This window comes from Podarcis muralis, chromosome 13 (genome assembly GCF_964188315.1).
Source record: "Podarcis muralis chromosome 13, rPodMur119.hap1.1, whole genome shotgun sequence".
Taxonomy (NCBI): domain Eukaryota; kingdom Metazoa; phylum Chordata; class Lepidosauria; order Squamata; family Lacertidae; genus Podarcis; species Podarcis muralis.
The window spans coordinates 21,608,320-21,634,467 of record NC_135667.1 but is presented as its reverse complement, the minus strand read 5'-3'; the positions used below and the strand labels follow the sequence as shown (position 1 = coordinate 21,634,467).

Sequence of the window (26,148 nt, the reverse complement as noted above, 5' to 3'; positions counted from 1 at the left end):
TAGGGAACGCACCCCCGTTCACATTGCTTGCCAATACTGAATACCCAGCACACCTGAACTGCGCACATCTCCTCACAACTCCTTCAAGCCCCACTCCATAGTCACCTCCTAGGAGCCATGGAACTTTCAGGGGGCATTTTTTTAGGGGGGTGGGCCCCCTCAATGTTCAAACGGTGTTCAGCTCTGTTCCCTGGTTCCATACAACATTGTGTGTGCGACATCAGGATGTTACGTCAAGTCCCCACAATCCTCTTTAGAAGTTCGTGCCTCTGCCCTAGCCCATTTCCTTACAAGATATAGATCTTGTGCAGACACATTAACGTGAAAACATGGATCTCAAAATGTTGTTGTTGCTGTTATTGTTATTTCTTACCTGAAGTACCTTCTCTGCTTTTCCATTTTCCTCAGGTGCTGCCAACTCAACAGCAGGTAAGAGCAATTCGATATATTGGAAGCATTTCTGTGCAGGAGTTTCACCCAACTTCCTTAAGACATCCAGCCAAGCCACAGACAGGGATGGGGAAGCTAGTCAGTCCTCAAGGCTCTCCCCATTTCATGTACCCTCCAAAGCCCACATCTCCGGAAATTTTAGAACAAGAGGGTGAAAAAGTGAAATTACAGAGCTATGAGAAATTGAAGTCTAAAGTACGAGATTGGCTCCATTATTTTCAAATAATGGAGGCGTTTAAACAAGACAGGAAAATTGGCTTCCAGGTGGAGAGATCAAAACTAGAAACAGAATTGTTAGAGCCCAATACTAAGAATTTGTCAAGAATGTATAATCTGTTGCTGAAATGGAATACACAAGATGAAACAGTTAAATCAGCTATGATTAAGTGGGCACAAGACATCGGTCATAATATCATGTTTGCTGACTGGGAACAGTTATGGACCACCGGTATAAAGTTTACGGCATGTAATGCCTTAAGAGAGAATATTATGAAAATGATTTACAGGTGGTACATGACCCCAGTCAAGTTTGCTAAAATTTATCATTTGCCCAACAACAAATGCTGGAAATGTAATGAAACTGAAGGTACTTTCTATCACCTTTGGTGGACATGCCCGAAGATTAAGGCCTTCTGGGAAATGATCTATAATGAAATGAAGAAGGTACTTAAATGTACCTTTCATAAGAAACCAGAGGCTTTTCTCCTGGGCATGGTCGGCCAATTGGTGTTAAAGAGAGACAGGACGTTTTTTATGTATGCTACTACAGCAGCAAGGGTTCTTATAGCAAAGTATTGGAAGACACAAGAACTACCCACGCTGGAAGAATGGCAGACGAAGGTGATTGACTACATGGGACTGGCTGAGATGACTGGCAGAATCCGTGACCAAGGAAAAGAGACAATGGAGGAAGATTGGAAGAAATTTAAAGTTTATCTTAAGAACTATTATAAAATTAATGAGTGCTAAAATGTCGAGGTTAGAGAAAAAAGAAGATTACAGCTGTTAATGATTAGGTAAGAGAGAAGGGGGTGAAAGAGCAATTAGTTAAATTAAGTGAGGATTTGCTGAAGAAATTTTGAAATAGGGATGCAGAAAGGGGAGGTATGGGGAAGTCGGAGAAGTAAGATTTATGAAAAGAAAGCTTTGAAATTATACGTGTTTATGTGTTTGTTTGTCTGTGTATTGTGCATTGTATTGTGTTTAATATGTGTTGGAAAATCAATAAAAATATTATTAAAAAAAAAAAAACAAAGCACACATCTCCATCCAGCCAGGCTCCACGCTGTCTGTTGTGTATTTAGTCAAAGGATTTTATATCTGTATTATTATTGTCTGTATTTGCATTAGGGTAAAGTAACTGCCTTTTGGTTCCAGAGGGTACAGCTACTATTGGTTCATTTAAGCTGCTGTATTTGGATCCTCTGTCTTATTGGTTTCCTCCAAAAGGCAGGACTGTGATTGCCTGATATTGTTCCCTCCAAAATGTATCCTTTCTAGCTAGTTCCCTGTCCCTATAAATGTAGCTCTTCCCTCCTCAAGTCAGTCTTGTTTGCTTTAATAAAGAAGTGTTACTAGAGAACTGACTCCAGCATATTATGTCAAGAGAGCTGAAATCACAAACCCCACGTCACAACACTGGTGACGAAGGTGGGATCCGGAATGCTGAGGAGCGGTTAAACGCAGCCCTGCCTCAGAGTCCGGATTGTAGCTAAGAACAAGACTCACTGGCCAGCTGAGAAGACGACCCTGCCCACAGGACAATGGAGAGTCCAAGGGTATTGGAGCCCTTCAAGCCATCAGAGCCCCACACGTGGGAAGACTACGTCGAATGCTTCGAGTTCTTCGCAGTGGCTCAAGGGATCACCGATGCCAGCAAAAGAAGGGCCACATTCCTGAGCTACTGTGGGCCTGAGATCTTCAAGCTGGCCAAGGCATTGCTTGCTCCAGCGAAGCTAAGTGAGACATCTCTCAAAGATATTCTTGCCTGCCTAACAAGCCATTTGGCGCCTACTGAGACCAAGATGGCCCGGCAGATGGAGTTTGATAAGAGGCAGCAGCGTGCTGGGGAGTCTGTATCTGCATTTCTAGCTGAACTGCGGAAGCTCGCTCAGCACTGTGACTTCCAAGATCTGGAAGAGACTCTACTGGATCGGTTCATCGGTGGTCTGAGCAGCAAGAAAGCCAGAAGACGCATCGTGGCTAAAGAAGAGGTTACCCTTGCTTCAGCCTTGAAGGAGGCCACCGCCACGGAGAATTATGAAAGAGAGGAGCTTGATGCCAGTCGCAAGGCCCCTAAGCCACAGATAGAAGTTGCGCATGCCATGGACGAGCTAGAGGCTACTCCGAGCCAGAGCCCAGTCCGTGGGGTTGAGTCAGTGCGTCAGGCCTGCACAGTGCACAAAGATCACCGAGGCAGGTGCCCTGGTTGTGGCGGAAACCATGAGCGGAAGAGTTGTCGTTTCCGTGATGCTATGTGCCGGACGTGCGGGAAGACAGGTCACATCGCCAGGGTCTGTAGATCGGCGGCGTTGGGAGCGACAGGAGCACCTAGACTGGAGCATCGCAGACCGCCCACAGCAAACCATGTTCTAAAGGACTGCCACTACGTAACAGAGATCAACGGGAGGGTCGTGCAGTTTCCAGCGCAAGGCAAGGCACACGTCAAGGTGAAGATTGAGGGTCAGCTGTGCGACATGGAGGTGGACTCCGGATCTGGATTCACTATCGTGTCGGACCAGACCGCGAGGACATTCTTCCCCAGGGGTAAGTTGCCCCCTCTGGAGCCCTTCCCGGCAACTTTGCAGTCATACTCAGCGGGCCGCATCCATGTCATGGGAATGTGTGCCGTGAGAGTACAGTTCCGGGACAAACAGGCGGTACTCAAACTGGTGATTGCGAAGGGCAGTCGCCCCAGTCTCCTGGGCACTGAATGGTTCCCCGCCCTGGGACTGAGTATATCAGGGCTTAATTCAATCCAAACCTGCCCTGAGATGAGCGAGGCATTATGCAAAGAATTTGCTGGTCTCTTTAATGGAAAACTGGGTTGTTATAAAGGGCCCCCAGTTGAATTTGAATTGGACCCTGGGGTGGCCCCAATCCGACTCAAACCAAGGCGAGTGCCATTTGCACTGCAACCCAAGATCGAAGCAGAGCTGGAAAAATTGGTCAAGCAGGGAGTTCTCTCACCCGTGGACTCTGCTAAGTGGGAGACTCCAATCGTCACGCCCCTTAAAGCAAATGGGGAAGTCAGGATCTGTGCAGATTACAAATGTACTATCAATAAGGCACTCAGGGGAAACTCATACCCCATTCCAGTCGTATCACAGCTGTTGGCTAAACTGGCTGGGGGCAAGGTGTTCGCCAAAATTGACCTGGCACAAGCTTACCAACAGCTGCCAGTAACCCCACAATCAGCGGAAGCACAGACTATTGTCACACATAAAGGGGCGTTCAGAGTTAACAGATTACAATTTGGAGTTTGTGTGGCCCCAGGGATTTTTCAAGGACTCATGGAACGCCTGTTAAGAGGTCTGCCGGGGGTCTTGCCATTTTTTGATGACGTTTTGATTGCTGGAAAAGACCCACAGGAACTGGTTGCGCGTGTCCGTGCAGTGTTGCTCAAATTCAAGGAGGTGGGGTTGCAACTGAAAAAGGAAAAATGCAGTTTTGGGGTGCCAACTGTGGATTTCTTGGGGTTTAAAATTGATGCATCAGGCATCCACCCCACAGATGCTAAGATTAAGGCCATCAGCAAGGCACCACGACCACAGAACAAGACGGAGCTGCAGTCATTCCTGGGACTTATTAACTTTTATCATTCGTTCTTACCCCAGAAAGCTTCGGTAGCTGAACCATTACATAGACTGTTGCAGAAAAAGAATGTGTGGCGATGGGGGCAGGGGCAGCAGAAGGCTTTTGACTCCTTGCGAGGAATGCTGAGTAGCAGGAGCGTCCTTGCTCATTATGATGAGTCGAAGCCGCTGGTCCTGGCATGTGACGCCTCTCAATACGGCCTGGGGGCGGTGCTGAGTCATAGGGAACCGGATGGGTCGGAAAAGCCCATCTCTTTCTATTCCCGTACGTTGTCGCCCACGGAGCGGAACTATGCTCAAATTGACAAAGAGGCGCTTGCAATTGTGGCAGGAATCAAAAAGTTCTATGATTATGTGTACGGTCGCCATTTCTCCATTGAAACGGACCACAAACCACTGTTAGGGTTGTTCAACCCGAACAAACAAACGCCACAAATCCTCTCCCCCAGAATGTTGCGTTGGTCTATATTCCTGAACGGGTTCCAGTACACCTTGACCCATGTGCCGGGGAAACGGTTGTGCCACGCTGATGCGCTGAGTCGATTGCCCTTTCCTGGCGGGAGCAATGAGGATCCTGCTCCAGCGGAGCACATAATGATGCTGGAAACACTTCCGGGGGCGCCTGTAACGGCTACTGATATAGCTGAGAAAACAAGGAAAGATGCTGTTCTCTCCCGTGTGCTCACTTGGGTGGGGAGGGGGTGGCCAGGTGGTCCGCATGAAGACAAATTCAGGCCTTATGCGACAAGGCAGCACGAGTTGTCCATGCATAAGGGTTGTCTCCTGTGGGGAGATAGGGTGATCATCCCAGCACCACTGAGAAACAGGGTTCTTGAGACGCTTCACATGGGACACCCGGGAATGGTCAGGATGAAGTCGCTAGCCCGATGTTATGTGTGGTGGCCTGGAATGGACCAGAACATAGAACAATGGATACGAACATGCAAGGCATGCCAAGAGGTGCAGCCAGAAGTGGCCAGAGCACCAGTTCACTGGTGGGAGCGGTCCAGATCTCCCTGGAGCCGGCTGCACTTAGATTTTGCTGGGCCATTCCAGGGGAAGGTCTTTTTTGTTATCGTCGATGCATATTCCAAATGGTTAGAAGTGGCGATGGTCCCTAGCATGGCATCAGCTGCCGTAATCAAGGTGTTGAGGCAGCTGTTTGCAACCCACGGGTTACCTGAGACCATTGTATCAGATAATGGGGCAGCTTTTGCATCCCAAGAATTCAGGGCATTCTTGGCTGATAACTTCACAAGAGGGGTCACATCCGCGCCCTTTCACCCATCCTCCAATGGGCAGGCTGAGTGCATGGTAAGAACAGCCAAAGAATCCATTGTGCGCTTAATGGAGGGTAACTGGTCAGCTCGCATCGCGCGAATGTTATTTTTGCAGCATGCGACGCCGTGTACTGCGATGGGCAAGTCGCCAGCTGAGCTGCTCTTGGGTAGAAGACTGGTAACGGTGCTGGATTATGTCCACCCGGATAAAATGCCAAACCGTAATTCAAGAGCAACCCCCCAGGCTGAGACTGACACAACAAGGTATCTCGCCCCTGAAGATCTGGTCTGGGTGAGGAACTATTCACGAGGTTCACGGTGGGTGGCTGGTGTGGTCACCCGGACTAGTGGACCTGTGTCCTATTATGTGACCTTGGAAAATGGGCAAGTTTGGAAGAGACATATAGACCAGCTGAGGCGCCGGACGCTGAGCAGGGAGGAGTCAGATAATTCATCCCTGGCTAACGACGCAGAGCTGCAAGACCAGAGTGAAAATGGCCCAGAGGTGCAGTCACCAGGGGTTTCAGCAAATGAACCAGGGTCTGCTAGCCCTCAGGATGACAAGGTACAGGTAGGGGACCCTGAGATGTCTGGGACTCCATCTGTTCCTGACGAAACCCCTATAGCAGCCCCCCTACCACAGGTAACACCCAATCCAGAACCGGCAACACCTGTTGTCAGGAGATCAAGTAGAAGTTGTAGGACCCCACATGACCTGAGAGATTACGTCTGCTGTGCTCACTAGGGGGGGAGGGGTGTTGTGTATTTAGTCAAAGGATTTTATATCTGTATTATTATTGTCTGTATTTGCATTAGGGTAAAGTAACTGCCTTTTGGTTCCAGAGGGTACAGCTACTATTGGTTCATTTAAGCTGCTGTATTTGGATCCTCTGTCTTATTGGTTTCCTCCAAAAGGCAGGACTGTGATTGCCTGATATTGTTCCCTCCAAAATGTATCCTTTCTAGCTAGTTCCCTGTCCCTATAAATGTAGCTCTTCCCTCCTCAAGTCAGTCTTGTTTGCTTTAATAAAGAAGTGTTACTAGAGAACTGACTCCAGCATATTATCTCAAGAGAGCTGAAATCACAAACCCCACGTCACAACACTGTCCTTGAGTGGTTCTGTCTGCTTGGAAAGCATCCTTGAATGGTATTGCTGCCTCTTCCTTGCCAGAAAAGATGGGGTGGGGGGATGTAGAAACCGCTGGACTTTTGTGTGCCTGGGTGGGAAATTTGATTCAATTCACATTTAAAGATGAACCTACCTGGTTAGCATTTTCTGAAACAATACATGAACTTAAACACAGCTCCCCTTCCAAATTCTCCCTTCTCCAGAATTCGCAGTGCAGTTCTCCAGTCAGGTAATATGCAGAAAAATGCATATGCTAGCGTAAAGTGTAAATAAACGCATGTGTTAGCAATGACATACAAAGATGTAGGGAAAATAGCTTTGCAAAAATGTTTACATTAGGGGAAATTGTACAAAAATGCTGGTGAATTTTCATTAAAGCCTTTGTGGTGTGGGGGGATGCAAAGATCTTGCACTCAATGGCAAACCACATAATTAACACCACGTGTAGCTGGGTCCTTGGTCTCATTGAAGAAAATGAGACTTACTTATGATAAACATGCACAGCATTGGGCCACATGTTCTGAGGAGAAATTATTGGTCCATAAATGTTGTGTTAAGAAACAGTAAGTTAGTTTTACTTACCAGATTAAATGCTCACTAAATCCATCAAAATTGATAACTGGAAATCTTGTTTTGAAGATTGAAAACACTGACTGGAAAACCAATTGAAATTCAGAAATTTTGATTCCTCATGTCCCCGTCATGTTCTGCTCGAAGAGCTCCAACATGGCTGTGTTGCAAACCATAACAGCAAGTCCTCTCATTTCCTCCTCATCCTTCACAGGGTGTGGGCAACCAATAAACTCTCCACGAATTGTTGGTGGCCAACCAGCCTCAAATGGGTCGTGGCCCTGGCAGGTCAGCATTTCACGGAACTCTTATCCTATTTGTGGAGGCTCCCTCATAGCCGAGCAATGGGTGCTCTCAGCAGCTCACTGCTTCTACAAAAAGTGAGTATCTGATGGGTAGTACTGTGCAGCCATTATCAAGCGTCACCCAAAAGACGGCTCAAGGGCAGGCTAATATCCTCTGCCTGCCTGTCAGCTACCTGGTGTCTCAGGTGTACGATACATTTAATGCAGAACCATGTCACTTCAAACAGTCATGGCTTCCCCACTCCAAAAAAAAAACCCCTGGGGACCGTAGTATTTTACAGTTGCTCAGAGTTGTTAAGAGACTCCTGTTCCCCACACAGAGCTACCGTTCTCAGAATGGTTTCAAAATCCATCCCTCTTCCCAGGGAATTGAGCTCTTGGAGTTATAGTTCTTTGGGGAGTCCAGGGTTAGGGTGAGCAGCAGAAACTCAAAAGGTCAGCACTGACAGATCCATCTGTTTGTTTCTTTGTTTGTTTTGCCCTTCTATTCACAGAATGTCGCCCTTGATCCAATACAATGTCCTCCTAGGTGCCTATCAACTCTCACGCGTCTCAAATAATGCAGTGATGTCTGACGTGGAGCAGATTATCCTCCACCCTGACTACAATGGCCTGGATGCCTCCAGTGGAGATATTGCTTTAATTAAGCTGAAGTCCCCTGTGAATTTCACCAACTACATCCTCCCCATCTGCCTGCCAGAGTCCTCTACACAGTTCCCTTTGAACGAATACTGCTGGGTGACCGGATGGGGAAATATTCAATCTGGAGGTAAGGGGTGTTCTTCAAAAGGCTCATTCACACTCTGGGGCTCATCCTGATTCATCTCAAAACTTTTGCAGACGCGAGCAGTATTGAAAGTGGAACCCATTGAAACTGCCCCAAGACCTTCATGAGAACAAATCCTCAGGAATGCACAATAAAAATGCTATCTGGAAGGCCCCAGTTATAGTCCTTCTTGAGCATTCAGTCTGATTTGGTTACGTGGCAGCTCCAAGGGTTTAGGTATAAGCAATTTTTGTGCATGCAAAAAAATTTGTGCACCTGGAACTGAACCCCTGTGCAAGATGTGATCATACTGCACTTGGAATCCCCAAACATTCTGGTACGTGCTTGAATCCCTTCCACAAAATGCTGACACTCTGGAGGCAAATTCAGTACTAATGGGAGAGAAATTTGATTCTGTTTTCATTTAAAGAAAAACCTACCTAAATTGCACTTTCTCCAAACCATACTCAAATTAAAATATTGTCACTCTCTGAATTTTGCCATGCAGTTCTGCAGCCAAGTAATGTGTACAAAATGCTTACATATGCTGGGGTAAAGTCTGTAGAAAAATGCATGGGTTAATGAAAATTCATGCATATATTAGGAGAAAATTGCACTGGGGTGCGACTGGATTTTCATGAGGATTTCTTTTTTAAAAATGCAATTTTTTAATTTCCCGAGGTCCAACTCTACCATTAGGCAGAGTGAAGCAGGTGCCTCAGCTGGCAAGTGCTGAGAGATGTGAAACAGCCATGTTATCTGATTTTCATTCCAAAGCTTGCCTGCTGCTCTTAGGTGTAGTGGAAGCCCAGCCGGCCCACCGGTGAGGCAGGCTGCAGCAGCCGCCTCGGGCGGCAGAACACTAAGAGGTAGTACCCCTGCAAGGGCCCCACAGACTCCACTACTGGCATAGAAACAGTGGCAGTGGTGGTGACAGCTTCCAATGAGATCTGATGAGACCTCACCCAAACCTGCCATCACTGCTGTTACCCAGGTAACAGATGATTTGGCGGGGGGTGGCAGCAGCATTGGCACGTTCTGGTTTTCCCTCAGGAGCCAAATTGGGACATGCCACCCCTGAGTGGAATATGATGTCCCACTGCGCATGTCAAAGAAAGCACCAGTATGGCCGCCTTCTGCACATGTCATCCTCTGAGCTGTAGAGAGTGCACACCTGCCATGCACTCACTGCTAAAAGTCTGTGTGTCTGAATGCACTTGAATTATTCTGCCTCTGCCTTCCATGACTGCTTTCCATTTCTCTCTCTCTCTCTTCCAGTGTCTTTGCCAGATCCACAAACCCTCCAGGAAGTCAAGGTGCCACTCATAAGCCGAAAAGACTGCAATATTCTCTATAACAGTCGCCCGGTGCTAGGCCTGGGCTGGGATCCTGTCAAGCAGGATATGATCTGTGCTGGTTACCCAGAAGGTGGGAAAGATTCCTGCCAGGTAAGTTGTTCCATGACCTGTTCTTCATACAGCCATTGCAGGTGGTAGACAAAGGCAGGCTCTGGCATGATAGCATTTGAAAACCCCTTGTGTTATTATCTATGAACTTACATTGTGTGAATATAGTGCTTAGGCATTGCTTACTAATTTGGCTCTAGCTAGGGAGATGGTACCTGACAATTTTTCAGATTCTCCCATTTTTCAAAGTGTTATTGCTTTTGTTTCATCTTAAATATTGTGATGCTGCTTCTTTGGGCAATATCCCAAATATTGCAGGTGCCAGAGGCTGGCAGAATCTATTATTATTATTATTATTATTATTATTATTATTATTATTATTACCCCGCCCTTCCGGTTCAAAAACTGGGCTCAGGGCGGCTAACAACAGATTTAAAACACTTAATTATAAAAGCAGCATAAATACAGTATAAAAACATGAATAACAATAAAATTCAAAAATAAAAAATCAGTTAGATAATCCCCAGGACTAGCTGGCTGAATGGGTCCTACTTGGGCCAGGGGAGAATTAGCTGTGGGGTCTCAGAGCGGGTGATCTTCATAAAACACTAAAACTATCTTGTCCATTCATCATTCATGCCTGAGGTGATAAAGATTTATTATTATTTTTTATTCAATTTTACAATTAACATTTACATTCAAACCAAAATCATATTCATAAACATATAGGAGTCCCTGAATCCTTGGACTTCCCTCCATGGGTTCCATTGTTAATCTTTTTTGACTGCATAGTAATGTTCTCTGTTTTTCCTTAAAATCTCATTGTTACCATAATTCTTGTTACATTACAAGTGTTGTTAAAATCCTCGCTTTACATAGGATTTTACAGAGGATCCTCCCTTTACAGTTCTCCCAGACAACTTATAAATTCCTCCCATTCTTTATTGGATTTATTGCCTTGTTGATTTCTGCTCTTCCCTGTCATTTTTGCCATTTCGGCAAATAAAGATAAAGATTTAAACCAGACATTGGGAACTCATCCACACTTCTACTTGTCCAAGAGGTTTTCCGCTTGTCCCATGATTTCTAGGCATGAGCAGTTTTTTGTCTGTCCTGCCATGTTCCCCGGGAAAACCCACTGTTTACCGCTAACATCAATCCGCAGAAATCATTAATGGACATCCATTCCAATAATAATAATGAATTTTTATTTATACCCCGCCCTTCCCGGTTTAAAAACCGGGCTCATGGTGGCTAACAGCAGATATAAAACATTGATTAAAATGAGACTTAAAAACAGCATAAAACAGCATAAAATGCAGCATCAATATCAATAACATTCAAAAATTCAGGGGTCATTGGGGGGGGCCCATTCAGTAGACATCAAATGATCACCAGGGCTAACTGGCCAAGTTGGTCCTACTAGGACCAGCAAGGAGACCAGGGAAGAATTTAAATGTGGGGTCCCAGAAAGGATTTCTTCATAGAAGAGGAAAGGGGAAAGGGAATAGAGGATCAGGCTTATTCAAATTGCCCTGTGGAAGGAGATCAAGTCCTGCAGGGCCCTAGTCTTGTGGGACAGAGCATTCCACCAGGTCAGAGCCATCACTGAAAAAGCCCTGGCCCTGGTGGAGGATAGTCTGGCTTCTTTAGGGCCCTGGACCTTTAAGCTATTGTTATTCATGGTCCTTAGGGTCCTCTGCAGGACATACCAGGAAAGGTGGTCCCATAAGTACGAGGGTCCTAGGCTGCATAGGGCTTTAAAGGTCAAAACCAGCACCTTAAACCTGACCCTATACTCCACCGGGAGCCAGTGCAGCTGGTAGAGCACTGGGTGAATATGCTCCCATGGCAAGGACCCTATGAGGAGCCTCACTGCAGCATCTGCACCCACTGGAGTTTCTGGGACAGTTTCAAGGGCAGCCCCACATAGAACAAGTTACAGTAGTCAAGCCTGGAGGTGACCGTCACATGGATCACTGTGGCCAGGTCAGGGCGAGAAAGGTAAGGGACCAACTGCTTGATATGGTGAAGATGGAAAAATGTCGCCTTGGCTGTTGCTGCAACCTGCCCCTCCATGGAAAGGGAGGTGTCAAGGATTACACCCAAACTCTTAACGGAAGGCAATGGCACTAATTGGGCCCTGCAAGAGAAGGGAGTTGGTCCCTCTTCCCCATGCCATCCCGACTCAGTCAGAGGACCTCTGTCTTTGAAGGATTTAAGTTCAGTCGGCTCCCACGAAGACATCCAGCCACAGCTTCCAAGCATCTGGTCACTGTGTCCGGGGTCGAGTTGGGGTGGCCGTCTATCAGCAGATAGAGCTGGGTGTCATCAGCATATTGGTGAAAACCCAGCCCAAAGCTCTGGACAATCTGGGAGGGGGCGCATAAAGATGTTTTAAAAAGCGTTTACCAATTCAGGGGTAAACAGCAGGTTTTCCTGGGCGAGAGCGGCGGGACAAGCCTAGTTTGTGGATGAACCTAGATATTGCTCAGCTACAACTCCCAACACCCCTTACCATGGGCTGGAAGGGAGGTTGGGAGGTGGAGTCCCCCATCCCTGATTATCTCGCTGATTCCAGCTGCTTCACCCAATCAAGATTCAGAGTCTGATGTCAGAGTGTTCACCGTAGATCCTCTGCTACCTCCCATCTCTTTCTCCACAGGGTGACTCTGGAGGACCTTTGGTTTGCCAGCTTGAAGGAGTTTGGACCCAGGCTGGGGTTGTAAGTTGGGGAGTTGGCTGTGCTAAAAGCAACTACCCTGGCGTCTACATTCTAGTGCCTTCCTATGCCAACTGGATCCAAGACAAGATGAATGGCGGAAATGGGAGTGGCGGAAATGGGAGTGGCGGAAATGGGAGTGGCGGAAATGAGACTGGTGGAAATGGGAGTGGCGGAAATGGGAGTGGCGGAAATGGGAGTGGCGGCAAAAGCGACCAACTACACAATGCCCTTGTTGTGACATTCACTTTGGTGTCTCTTCTGCTAGCCCATCTGTGAAAAACCAATCTATTGGCTTTCCATCTTGCCTATAATTGCCGGGAATATTTAGGCTGCTGGAAGACTCTGTTTAAATCACCACATGCAGTAGATCCAGGAAAACCCACCCCTACTTCTCTCTGATTAATACGGGCATTACCCTTTGTTGTTGTTGTTGTTTAGTCGTTTAGTCGTGTCCGACTCTTCGTGACCTCATGGACCAGAGTACGCCAGGCACTTCTGTCTTCCACTGCCTCCCGCAGTTTGGTCAAACTCATGCTGGTAGCTTCGAGAACACTGTCCAACCATCTCGTCCTTTGTCATCCCCTTCTCCTTGTGCCTTCCATCTTTCCCAACATCAGGGTCTTTTCCAGGGAGTCTTCTCTTCTCATGACGTGGCCAAAGTTTTGGAGCCTCAGCTTCACGATCTGTCCTTCCAGTGAGCACTCAGACTGATTTACTTCAGAATGGAGAGGTTTGATCTTCTTGCAGTCCATGGGACTCTCAAGAGTCTCCTCTAGCACCATAATTCAAAAGCATCAGTTCTTCGGCGATCAGCCTTCTTTATGGTCCAGCTCTCACTTCCATACATCACTACTGGGAAAACCATGGCTTTTACTATACGGACCTTTGTTGGCAAGGTGATGTCTCTGCTTTTTAAGATGTTGTCTAGGTTTGCCATCGCCTTTCTCCCAAGGAGCAGGCGTCTTTTAATTTCATGGCTGCTGTCACCATCTGCAGTGATCATGGAGCCCAAGAAAGTAAAATCCCTCACTGCCTCCATTTCTTCCCCTTCTATTTGCCAGGAGGTGATGGGACCAGTGGCCATGATCTTCGTTTTTTTGATGTTGAGCTTCAGACCATATTTTGCGCTCTCCTCTTTCACCCTCATTAAAAGGTTCTTTAATTCCTCCTCACTTTCTGCCATCAAGGTTGTGTCATCTGCATATCTGAGGTTGTTGATATTTCTTCCTGCGATGTTAATTCCGGCTTGGGATTCATCCAGCCCAGCCTTTCGCATGATGAATTCTGCATATAAGTTAAATAAGCAGGGGGACAATATACAGACTTGTCGTACTCCTTTCCCAATTTTGAACCAATCAGTTGTTCCATATCCAGTTCTAACTGTAGCTTCTTGTCCCACATACAGATTTCTCAGGAGACAGATGAGGTGATCAGGCACTCCCATTTCTTTAAGAACTTGCCATAGTTTGCTGTGGTCGACACAGTCAAAGGCTTTTGCATAGTCAATGAAGCAGAAGTAGATGTCTTTCTGGAACTCTCTAGCTTTCTCCGTAATCCAGCACATGTTTGCAATTAGCCTTACCACATTTCAATTCCCACAAAGGGAGGTGTGAGCGCTCATTTATTATTAAATGTTGATCCCTCCTTCCCTCCATGGAGCTGAAGATGACATATATGGCTCTCCTCCTCCCCATTTTCATCCTCACAACAACCCTGGGAGGTAGGTTCAGCTGAAAGTGTATGACTGGCTCAAGGTCACCAACAGGCTGACTGGAAATATGAACCCTGGTCTCCTAAGTCCTAGTCCAACACTCTAACCATGACACCTTACTGTTACACCCAAAGTACCCCGGGATTGTCACCTGGAGAAGAAGCTGAGAATTCTCCATCCATGGACATCAGTTGGAAGCTATGATATTTCAGACTTCTACAGTGATGCTGGAAGTGATGCCTGTCGTTCCGTTCTTAAAAGAAAATTAACATTTTTAATTGACATTTTTAAATGACGTGGAAACAAGTGGTAGATAAATTCAGCCCCCAGGACAAGGCATAAGTTATGAACTTTAAATTGAATTTCTTCAGTCACTTGATCTTTTATTTGTGATGCTTCAGAGTTTTAAAATTATCAATAAATTATTATAAAATACTTGCAATAGTTTTATTGCTTTATTCTTTGTATGATTATTATTTCTTCTTCTTTTCTCTTTTAATATTTATATGTATACACAAAGAGAAAGAGAATGTTTTCATGTACGATCTCTGTCTGCTTTAACTACCTCCATTTCTTCATGCTTTGCTCAGCTTTTTCCTCTTCTTTCTGCATCCTGCATGCATGTATATATAGTGGTTTCTTGGTTCTCGAACTTAATCTGTTCTGGGAGTCCGTTTGACTCCCGAAACCATGTAAAAAGTAAAGCACAGCTTCCAACTGGCTGCAGGAGCTTCCTGCACTCAATTGAAAGCCATGGAAGCCACATCAGACATTTGGCTTCTGAAAAACGTTTGCAAACCAGATCACTCACTTCCGAGTTTGCAGCGTTCAGGAGCCAATTTGTTCAGTAGCCAAGCTGTTCAAGTACCAAGGTACCACTGTACTGAGTTAGACCATTGGCCCAGATGTTGTGGGAAGGGGCAGAGGCTAACAGAATCACTAGAACTACCTCTCCAATAAATGCTGGAGATACTAAAGATTTAAACCAGACACTGGTAACCTCTGACCCTCCATTGTTGCTGGTCAACAACTCCTACCATCCCTGACCATGGACCATGCTGGATGGAACTGCTGGGAGGTGATGCCCAACAACATATGGAGGGTTTCAGGTTCCCCATCCCTAATTGATACACTTATTCCATCTCCTTTACCTTGTTTGGCTCTGGTGTCATTGTGGGATCTATCTCCCAAAGCTTTCTCCACAGGGTGACTCCAGGAGAGCCTTAGTTTGCCATTTCAAGTTGGACCCAGGCTGGGGTTGTGAGCTTGGGAAGAGGCTGTGAAGGCATCTACATTTCAGTGCCTTTCTATGCCAAGTGGATACAAGACAGTAGAAACAGGTTCGGTAGACAAAATGGCTGACCACCCAACGCCCCATGTTGTAATGCAAACCTAAGTAATTCACACTTCCAAAACTACATGCAAACGAAAACACAGCTATCCTCTGAAATCCTCTTAATTTTGTGCTGCAGTTATCCAAAAAAATAATTCACAAAAGAACAAGTACATTAGGAGGAAGTTTTGGTTAAAAGTGGATATATTAGTGAAAATGGCATACAAAAATATGTCATATTACAAGAAAGAATAATAATAACAATTATTATTATTATTATTATTATTATTATTATTATTATTATTATTATTATTATGTTGTGGGTGGACATAGTAGATGACACAGAGATTTCTCCAAGTAGTTCTTTTTAAGTAAGCTGGAACTGAACTGAACAGCAAACAGCTCAGCCGGCCTGCTTTTACAGGCAGCCGGCTGTCAACATTGTAACAACAACAGCCCAGGGTTTCCCACCTAAATTAACTTACATGGACCTGAGTGAAAACTATATACACACTACCCCCTGGTGGCCAGGGTGAGATCTTCAATACATAACACCCCTCCTCACCGAGATAAGGCATAGTTACAATCATAGTGGTTCCCTTCCATACAGCAATACCCTTATTGATTCAGTAAGGCACATACGTATATTGATTCCAATTTTACAAATTTGCAGGCATAACTGTTTCACTATCAACTATATTGTCCGTAAGACTCACCACCACATATTAATTGACCCTATTCACCATACAGCTTTACATGTGCAGTTTGTCGGGTGAACATAGTCTTTTAAATAAGCTGGGCGCTTGGAAACCCTGCCAGACCGCTAAGGGCCAGTATGAGAGTCTGGGTGGCCGCCCGATTCTGGCTGGGACTGTGGTGTGACCAAATGTGGCATTTAGCCCGAGTTCCCTGGCTCCCCTGCTGTCGAAGAAATCACCACGAGCGGACTCGGTCAGGTATGGCAGTGGTCCAAGTCTCCGGAGAGCCAGGCAGACCCACTGAAACAGCTTGGCTCGGCTCCACACCTGCAGGTTGTAAGGAAGATAAAGGTGAAGCCTTGCCTTCCATTAGCATCCGCTCTGGAGCTGGGGTCACAGTTGGGGGCACAGCGGTTGTGTCCATATCCCCAACCCTGCGCCTTAGCTGGTCTATGTGCCGGCGCCACAAGCGTCTGTTCTCGAGTGCCACCTGGTACGAATGGGGCCCCGTGACTCCCACTACTGTGGCCGGCACCCAAGGAATGTCCCCCACAAAGTTCTGGACAAAAACCTGATTCCCCAGAATAAAGGACTGTGGCGCGTCCTTTACTGGGGGCTCGGCCATACCAAAGTCCGGGTGCAGCCGGTCAAGCAGAGACCTGAGGCGGTGGCCCATAAGCAGTTCGGCCGGGTGCCACCCTGTGTCTACATGAGGGGTGATGTGCTGCACAAGCAAGTATTCAGTGACCTGCTCATGCCAGTCTCTCTGTTCCAGGCACACCAGTGCCTCTTTTGCTGAGCACACCATTCTCTCTGCCTGCCCGTTGCTGGCCATGTGAAATGGTGCCGTTGGCATGGTGGATGCCTAGCCCCAAGAGGTACCTTTCAAAGGTGCCTGACGTGAACTGAGGTCTCTTGTCCAAGTCGAGAACATCAGGACACCCATGAGTTGCAAACAGGCCCCACAGCACCTGGATCACGGCTTCGCTAGTGGTGGAGGGCATCAGGGCCACCGACAGCCATTTGGAAGAGGCGTCCACCACTACCATAAAGGTCTGGCTGTGAAAGGGGCCGGCAAGATCGATGTGCACCCTCGACCAGGGTGCCTTGGGCATCTCCCAAGTATTGCCCTTAGCTGCCGGTAGTGCAGGTCTCAACTCTTGGCATGCTTGACAGGAGTCAACCCAAGAACTGATGGCATCTTCCATGTTAGGCCACCAGATGTAACACCAAGCCAATGCCTTCATTTTGACGATCCCCGGGTGGTCAATGTGCAGAGCCCCAAGGACGCATTGGCAGAGTCTTTGGGAAATCATGACTCAGTCTCCCCACAGTAGGCAGCCGCGGTGAGCCGAGAGCTCGTGCTGTCTGATTGCAAATGGCTAGAACTCTGGTGTGAAAGACGCTTCCGGCCACCCCCTCCACACCCAGTTGAGTACATGGTTAATGGTGCAGTCCTGGGCAGATGCGGAGGCTACATCGGCTGCTGATACTGGTGCTGCTGGGAGGTCAGGAATTAGGAGGAGTGATGAAGTAGAAGCCGGGTCTTCCACAAATGCTGGAAGAGAGCAATGACTAAGAGCGTTGACGTGGCCCATCAATTTTCCAGGGCAATGGACGAGCTGGTAGCTGTAAGCTGCCAGAAAGTCAGTCCATCGCAGCATGTGCGGCGAGAGGACCGGTGGAGTTGGTCGATCACTGGCGAGGAGGCCCAGGAGCGGCTTGTGGTCAGCGATGAGGTCGAAGGTTCTACTGTAGAGGTGTTCGTGGAATCTCTTTACTCCAGCCACAAGTGCCAGTGCCTCCTTGTCAAGCTGGCTTTGTAATTCTGTTCGGCCGGTGACAGCTTCTGGGAGAAGTAGGCAAGCAGTGCTTCCTACCATCTGGAAACCAGTGACTGAGGACAGCGCCAATGCCAAAGGGCGAGGCGTCGCAGGCAAGGACCAGCGGCCTGGCTTCACTGTACTGTACCAGCACACTGTCCTATGAGAGGAGGGCTTTCACTGTGTTGAAGGCCGTAGTTTCCCAATGACCCCAGGACCACGGTACCTTCATGCTGAGGAGGCGGTGTAGAGGCTCGGCTAGCGTTGCTTTGTGGGGCAGGAACATGTTGTAGAAGTTCAGCAGCCCCAGGAACGCCTGCAACTCCACCTTGCTTTTTGGACCTGGGCCTGCTGAATGGCCCGGATCTTGGATGCACTTGGGTGAAGACCAGAGGCATTGATAAGGTAACCCAGAAACTCCACCTGCAGAACGGCAATCTGGCACTGTTCTTTTTTCACCTTGAGCCCAGCCTCCTGGAACCTGGTCACCACAGTGCGGATTTGCTCGAACAGCTGCTGATTTGAGTCTGTGGATACCAACACGTCATCAAAATACGTACGGCACCACGCCTGGAAGCCAGGAGACACTCCATGAGGCTTTGAAAGATGCCAGGAGGCACGCTTACCCTGAACTGCAGCCAGCGGCACCAGAACGCCCCTCAGTGGGTGACAATCATCTGAGCATCAGCGGTGGTGTCATCAACGGGCAGTTGTTGATAGGCTTGGGCAAGGTCCAGTTTAGCGAAGACCTTGCCATCACCCAGGGAATGCAGCAGGTGGTGAATGACAGGAACTGGATAAGTGTGCTGCTGAAGCACCTTGTTGATCGTGCACTTGTAGTCTGTGCATATTCTCACTGACCCGTCCAGCTTAACAGGCGTGACGATGGGGGTTTCCCACTTGGCGTGGTCAATCACCTCCAAAACGCCTTGTGCGATCAGCTTGTCAAGTTGTTCATCTACCTTAGCTTTGAGAGCGAACGCAACCCGGCGTGGCTTTAGCTTGATGGGGGCGACCTACAGATCAAGGCTAAAGGAGATGCAGTTGATCCCGGTGACTTCAAGGCCCAGGGCATCAAACCAGTCTAGCCCTAGGAGGCTAGGCTGTAGGCCTTCGACCACCACCGGTCTGAGCAGGCCCAAAAAAATCTTGAAAGCGACCCGGAACTGGCCGACGCCTACCATGGGGATGTCATTTCTGTGGTAGTCTCTCAAACGTATGTGGTGTGGGTTGAGTTGTCTCTTGGACAGCTTGGGCACAAGTCTTTTGATGGTGCTCCAGGGTACGATGGACAAGGCAGACCCGGTGTCAATCTCCATATCACACGGAGCTCCTTTGATGAGCACAGTGATGTGTAGCTTGTGACGTGTAGGCGACTTGGTTTGGCCAATCATGAATCCGGATGAGCAGTGGCAGTTGGTGAGGGCGAAACAGCTTCCGTTTGCAGACCGGGGGGAAGACTTGGACTTGCAAGATGGTGAAGGGGACTTGTCGGACAAAGCCGATCAGCAGACCTTAGCTATGTGGCCCCTTCTGGAGCATTGCCGACAGATGGCATCTCTGAATCGACATTTGTTATGGGAATGATTGCCTCCCAGCACACCCAGCACATTCTGACCTGTCCTTGGACTTCTGTTTGAACTTCCCACGCTCCCACTTCGTCTGGTGCATGTCATCATCTTCGCTGGGGGACGCCTCATTACTGCTGGCCTCCTCGTGGTGCACTGGGATTGGCTTCTTAGCAGGATGCGGGCTGCTGACCTTGCGAGTCTCCTGGGCGGAGAGTTCAGCAGCTTCTGAGGCTGCAGCCTCCTCGATGGTCTTCTGCAGTGTGAGGTCTGGCTTGGCAAGGAGACGCCGTTGCAAACAGTTGTCCTGAACCCCGCAGACCAGTCAATCCATCAGGTCTAAGTCTCGGAACTCACATTGCAGTGCAGCCTTTCGGAGGGCGGCGATGTAGCTGTTGATTGACTCCCCCTCTGCCTGGTCCCGATGGTAGGACGCATGGCGGACAGCAACTTTGGACAGCTTTGGAGCATTGTGGTTTTTAAGCTTCTCTTTTAGCACGTCCCACGGCGCTGCCTGTACTGCTAGTGGCACGACCAAAACTTGGGCCGTCTCAAACACCTCGGGCCCACAGAGGCTGAGGAATAGGCCCCGCTTACACTCCTCTGACCCTTCCATCAGCTCGTTTACTTGGAGGTAGCAGGTGAACTGAGCAAGGTATGAATCCCATGATTCAGAGGCTGGGACGAATGGCAGTAAAGGCACGAGTGAAGCCATGGTTCTGATGCCGACGTGGTGGGTGACGGATGGAACACAGTGCTCCAGCGAGTACGGTCAGCTCTGAATTGGGTCTGTTCAGTGATTTTGCTCAGTGTTTCAGTGATTCCACTCAGTGAGTGTCTGAAATTGGCTGTGCTCTGATGTCCATCCTATCCCATCCTCGTCACCAGTATTAAGTAGTGGGTGGACATAGTAGATGACACAGAGATTTCTCCAAGTTGTTCTTTATAAGTAAGCTGGAACTGAACTGAACAGCAAAAAGCTCAGCTGGGCTGCTTTTATAGGCAGCCGGCTGTCAACACTGTAACAACAACAGCCCAGGGTTTTCCGCCTAAATTAACTTCTTTATACCCCACCCATCTTGCTGGGTTTCCCCCGCCACTCTGGGAGGCTTGCAAACATGCATATTAAGTAGAATTGCATACAAAATGACAAAAATGAACATTAAAATGCTATCTGTTTTTTCTGATTGCAGGGGATCTACTTTGAGCATGACTAGAGTGATCACACCCAATATCCATCCCATTTGGTGGCCATCGCTGTCTTCTGCAGAAGCAAGTTTCATGGTTTAACTATGAAGGAGCCCGTTCTTTTCTCTGTCCTGAGCCATCCAACATTCAGCTTCACAGAGTTCTAGCGTGAGGAGGGAGATTATGGGCATGAAGCACTCGGAACACTCTGGTGATATTTGAGAGGAGTGGTAAAAATAATAATCTACTTGCTGATCACAGCAGATAGCGATGCTGGAATTCCCTAGGGGGCGCTGTCCAATCTCATATCAGCCAAGAAGTCAGGCTTGAGCCCAGGGCTCTCCTCGCTTGTATTGGAATCCCTGCTCTGGGTGAAGCACCTTTGCAGGATGGGGAAGGCCCAATATCACAACATGGAAGAGAATTGGGTGTAGGTGGGTGTTGAGAAGGCAAAGGGGATGTTTGAGGAAGGAATCATTGCTTGCTAGGCTTTAATATATATATAACTTCAAAAGGAGGGGATGTGTCTGCTAAGAGTCTTCAAAGAATTAAAAGCAAACAAGGCAGCAGCACTCCTACACACAAATCACACAACACTAGCAATGATAGAGGGACTGCTAGAAGGAGTGGGGCCCAAGAATAGCATCTCCCCACCTCCAGTATCTAATTCAGCCTTCGTCAACCTGGTGCCCTCATAAGAACATCAGACGAGTCTGGCTGCCAAATATCCCAAGGAATCTAGGAATCTAGATAGACTGCCTCTTGACTTGAAGTTTCTATAAGAACGTAAGAAGAAACTGCTGGGTCAGGCAAAGGGCCCATTCTGTCCAGCATGAATGTACTTACAGAAAAAGGGGGAGAACTCAATATCCAAATATATTCATATTAATCTCACCATATGAATACCCCTAACACGTCAGGGGAGAGAGGCATAGATAGGAAGAATTATTATATTAACCAAAATCTTTGGAAAGACCTCGGTAGCAATTGATTGTATTCTTCATTGGTTTTAACAAAATTAATTTTTATTAAAGATTTTCATGAAATACAAAATAAACATGCAATGTCTCTCTTCTTTTGTTCAGGTTATAAAGTCTTTTGGTTAGATTCAGTGTAAGACAATATAGTATTCCTCGTTGTTGACAAACATAATAACATTGTACGAAACAGACAAATCTCTTTAATTTGACCCCTCAAGACGCTTCGCTTAATATGGTGATTTTTCAAGACATGACGTTTCTCAAACTTTCAAATAACAATATGTAAGATTAGCACCAGCAAGATCCTTCTAGAACAAGATTAGAGTTAGGTCAAGAAATGGTGGTTTTAAACAACAGCAGATGTTTGAGTAAAGCAGAAGTAGCAGTACACTGAGAAGAAAATGGTGGTTTTATACAACAATAAAGGTTTGGGTAAAGCAGGGATGGAGTAACACTGAGGGGTTGTTATTTTGTTAAGCGAGCTTTAACAAGTACAAATAGCAGAGATGAGCACAACACAAAAAGCTACTACAACAAAGCCATTCCAAACTCTGGAAACAAGCTCTGGATTCAAAACTTGTTTGAAACTGCCACTTCCCCCTGTGTGGCAGATACTACAGGGAAGAGGCTTGGAGGGCTGAACTATACTGCATTACAAGGGGTTGGACTAGATGACTAACGGAGGCCCAGCTCTACAATTCTATGATTCTGTACATGCCACATGGCTTGCCCTTTGCCCCTTACACAATCCTACTGCACTCAGGTGCCATCGAGGGCACTGGGCTTTATCAGTGTTGAAATAAGATTCAAAAGTCAGTCTGTCACTGTTCCTCCACCTCAAGCAAGCATCTGATTGTTCACCTCAGTCAGCAAAAATGCCTTTAGTCGGCCCTGCCTGACTTAAGGACACAGGAACCTGGCCAGAAAACCTGTCAACACCAGTAGCAGGAATGGGGGAGATGAGAGGTCTGGGGTTGTGGGAGAGAGTTAGAATTTGAGGTTTTGCAATGGGGCTTAGATAATTCAACAGACCTTCCAAGTATCCCTATTTCCCACGGACAGTCCTGGATTTACAAAAGCTGTCCTGGTTTCTGACTTGATCCCAGAATGTCCCACTTTTCCTTAGGATGTCGCTATTTTCATCGGAGAAATGTTGGCGGGTATGGAGTCATGTGACCTCTGAGTCAAGGAGATAAGTAGCAATATAATCTTTAAAAGACATCTGAAGGCAGCCCTGTATTTTTAAATGTTTATTGTTTTATTCAGTGCTATTTTTCTAGAAAAAGTAGTGCTGGAACTCACCAGTAGTGCTGGAACAAGGGAAGTCCCTTGTTCTCTTATAATGGCAATGGGCCCCACCTGAAAGGTGCCAGAACTAAGTTCCGGTGAGTTCTGGCCTGTGCTCATTTCCCCACTCATATTGAAATACTGCCCCTCAATGATGCCAAACTTAGATTCACAAAATGTTTAGGGATATGGGTACCCCTGTGTAACCCCAGAAGGAAAAGCACTGGTTCCAGCTGAAAAAAGCCCTGGTTTCATTATGTTTTTCTATATGTTGGAAGCTGCCCAGAGTGGCTGGGGCAATCCAGTCAGAGGGACAGGATATAAATAATAAAATTATTATTATGGGGAAAGATTATTTTCATCAGAGAAATGTTGGAGGGTATTTATTCAAAGAACTGAAATTTATATGCTGCACCACCACTCCAGATGTAGAGAGAATATCAGGAACCCAAAGAGGAGGAAATGCACAGAAGCACCACCCTTTCCGCTTGATATGGAACATTATATAGCACAATTAATTAAGATCAAAGTTCAGCTTTTCCTGGCGTTCACTGGAAAGGAACCATCGGGAAGATACTTCAGAGAAGGACTGCAGAATCAGAAGCGAGTGGAGCTTGTTGTTTAGCCCTCCTTACTGGTACTGCGGCTGCTGCAACTAATTGTGCTAAAAGGTGATGGATTGGTGAGTGGGAATCAATCCCTCAAGTTTTCCCCACCTTTCAGGGGTGTAAAAAGGAGACGGGTTTAAAGAGTGACGGCTCTAGACTGTCACTATTTTGCGGGGCAAGGGGATTCAATGACATAACCAGCAAAATCAGGTTGTGCGTAACAAACCCACTTCCTATAAAAATTAGATATTTTTGTGATGAGAGTGAAGAGAAATGCACTAGAAATGCAGGAGAATATCTGCTCAGCACAGTAACAGCGAACCTCCCTGCCAAAAAATTAGGATGAATGCTCCATAAATAGGTTGGCTGTAAGGGAAAATTGTTTGTGGCAAGGGCTTAAAAAGAGGCATCACTTCTCAAATGTATATCATGGAATGTTGATGGACTGAACAGTAAATCTAAAAAAGAGAGAGAGAGAGAACATAATTTTTTTTTAAAAAAAATGGGATATTATGTGCCTCCAAGAAACCCATATAAAATAGGAAACAGAAGAATTCTAATTAATAAAAGACTGCCTTCAGAATTTATTTCAGCAAGTTCAGAGAAGAAGAGGGGGAGTTGTGATGTATGTTAACCTCAACCTAGAACCAACGTTACTATTCAAAAACGAGGAAGGTAGAGTATTAGGAGTGGAAAGAAAATATGGGAAAGAAAAATTAACTATTATAGGAATTTGTGCCCCAAATACTGTAGTAAGAAATTAGAATTTTATAAGAATTTAGAAGAAAAAAATTTGGGATCATTATAATGAAAATATAATTCTCGTAGGAGACTTTAATGGTGTGACCTCTGTAGACTTGAACAGAAAAGAAAGAGATAGGGTTATGAACGTTGGGAAGTTACCTCTTACCTTCTTCCAATTTGTAGAGAATCTTGATCTTTGCGACATATGGCGGATTAAACTCCCAAATGGGAAAGATATTACACACTTCTCAGAATCCCAAAAATTGGGAGGTAGAAAAGATAATATTTGGGTTTCCAAGAAAATAGTATTAAGAACAAGTAAAGCAGAAATTTTGCCCAGAGTAATGTCAGACGATAACCTGACAATGCTGGAAATAACACAGAAGAAGGAGTATATGAAAAGGTGGAGACTAAATGAGAGTATCCTGAATGATGAAGATATAGTTTAAAAAACCAAAGATACATTGGTAGAATTTTTTCAAATTAATAACAAACAAGGGACGGACAATTTGGGGTGCCAGTAAGGCATACATGAGGGGGTTCTGCACCCCACAATCTACTATGAAAAAGAAAAACAGAGATCAAAACTTCAACCTAATGCTTAAAGAAATAAGACAGAATGAAAAAGAATTGGCAAACATCCTAAGAACAAGGAAGCCCAAGTAGGGATTAGGATGTAACAAACACAAGTTGAGAATTTACTAAACAAAGAAGTCGTAAATAAAATTAAATGGGTCAAACAAAAAACTTTTGAGTCAGCAAACCGTTCAAAAACCAGGGTTCCACTGTGTCCTTTCTAAAGCTACTGGGTGGTGTGCTTCTGTGTGTGAAATTGGGAAATGGAAAAGTCAGTGTTATTCTGTTAAACTAGTATTTTTCTCTCTCTCTAGTAGATTAAAAGAGGCAAGGGGGGCAACAGTGCCCCTCTGTTTTCGAGGTTATTTGTTTGTTCATTTCTCCCCCCATCTTCCTTGCAGCTGGAGACTGCATGAACAGGGTTTACTGGTGGTCTCCCTCCAAAACTGCTTAGCTCCTCCAAAGTGTCTGCATTATGTGCTTCCCTTAGAGCAGGGGTCAGCAACCTTTTTCAGCCGTGGGCCGGTCCACTGTCCCTCAGGCCATGTGGTGGGCCGGACTATATGGGGGGGGTGAACGAATTCCTATGCCCCACAAATGCATTTTAAAGAAAAGGACACATTCTGTAAAAACACACAGATTCCCTGACCATCCGCGGGCCGGATTGAGGTGATTGGGCTTCATCCGGCCGCAGGGCCTTAGGTTGCCTACCCCCTCCTTAGAGCATGCCTTAGGGTATTCTGAGCAGAGGTAGCTGGTGCTGATTGTAATGGTAGAGTGGAAGTCAGGGTGAAGACCAACGCTAGATGGAGCAAGATCCTGTGACAGGCAGGGCCAAATAATTGTAGTTTTGTTCCCATCACCCTCCCTGCTGAGATCTAGGCACTTCCAGTCCCTGAACTGGCTATTAAGTCGGAATTGCAGCAGGCGGGGGCTGGCTGAGGCTGGTGGGAAAATGTTCCATTTCCCCTCATGAGCCAGCATGGGGGGTTTTTCCTGACATTGAAAGAAACACATGATTTTTTCAGTGTGAAACTGGGTGCCTCAACTTGGGTGTGAAACTAAGCACTTATACACACCCACACTTGTACATGCAGGGAGTGCTTTGGTCAGGAAGCAAAGGTTCTGGCCCAGGTTCTGAGAAGGTGGCATGCCCAGCTCCCTCCATCAAGCTAAGGAACAGTT

General features: G+C 46.6%; 1 protein-coding gene across 1 annotated transcript in view; it reads left to right on the top strand.

Moving 5' to 3' along the window:
• Positions 1 to 26,148, top strand: part of LOC114581432 (transmembrane protease serine 9-like) — a 43,645-nt gene that overhangs the window by 4,606 nt on the left and 12,891 nt on the right. The window contains exons 3-9 of the mRNA XM_077918129.1: positions 409 to 429; positions 7,460 to 7,625; positions 8,045 to 8,319; positions 9,595 to 9,764; positions 12,388 to 12,720; positions 16,773 to 16,921; positions 17,799 to 18,011. Of these exons, the coding sequence (XP_077774255.1) occupies positions 409 to 429; positions 7,460 to 7,625; positions 8,045 to 8,319; positions 9,595 to 9,764; positions 12,388 to 12,720; positions 16,773 to 16,921; positions 17,799 to 18,011 (1,327 nt within the window). The remainder of the gene's footprint in view (positions 1 to 408; positions 430 to 7,459; positions 7,626 to 8,044; positions 8,320 to 9,594; positions 9,765 to 12,387; positions 12,721 to 16,772; positions 16,922 to 17,798; positions 18,012 to 26,148) is intronic.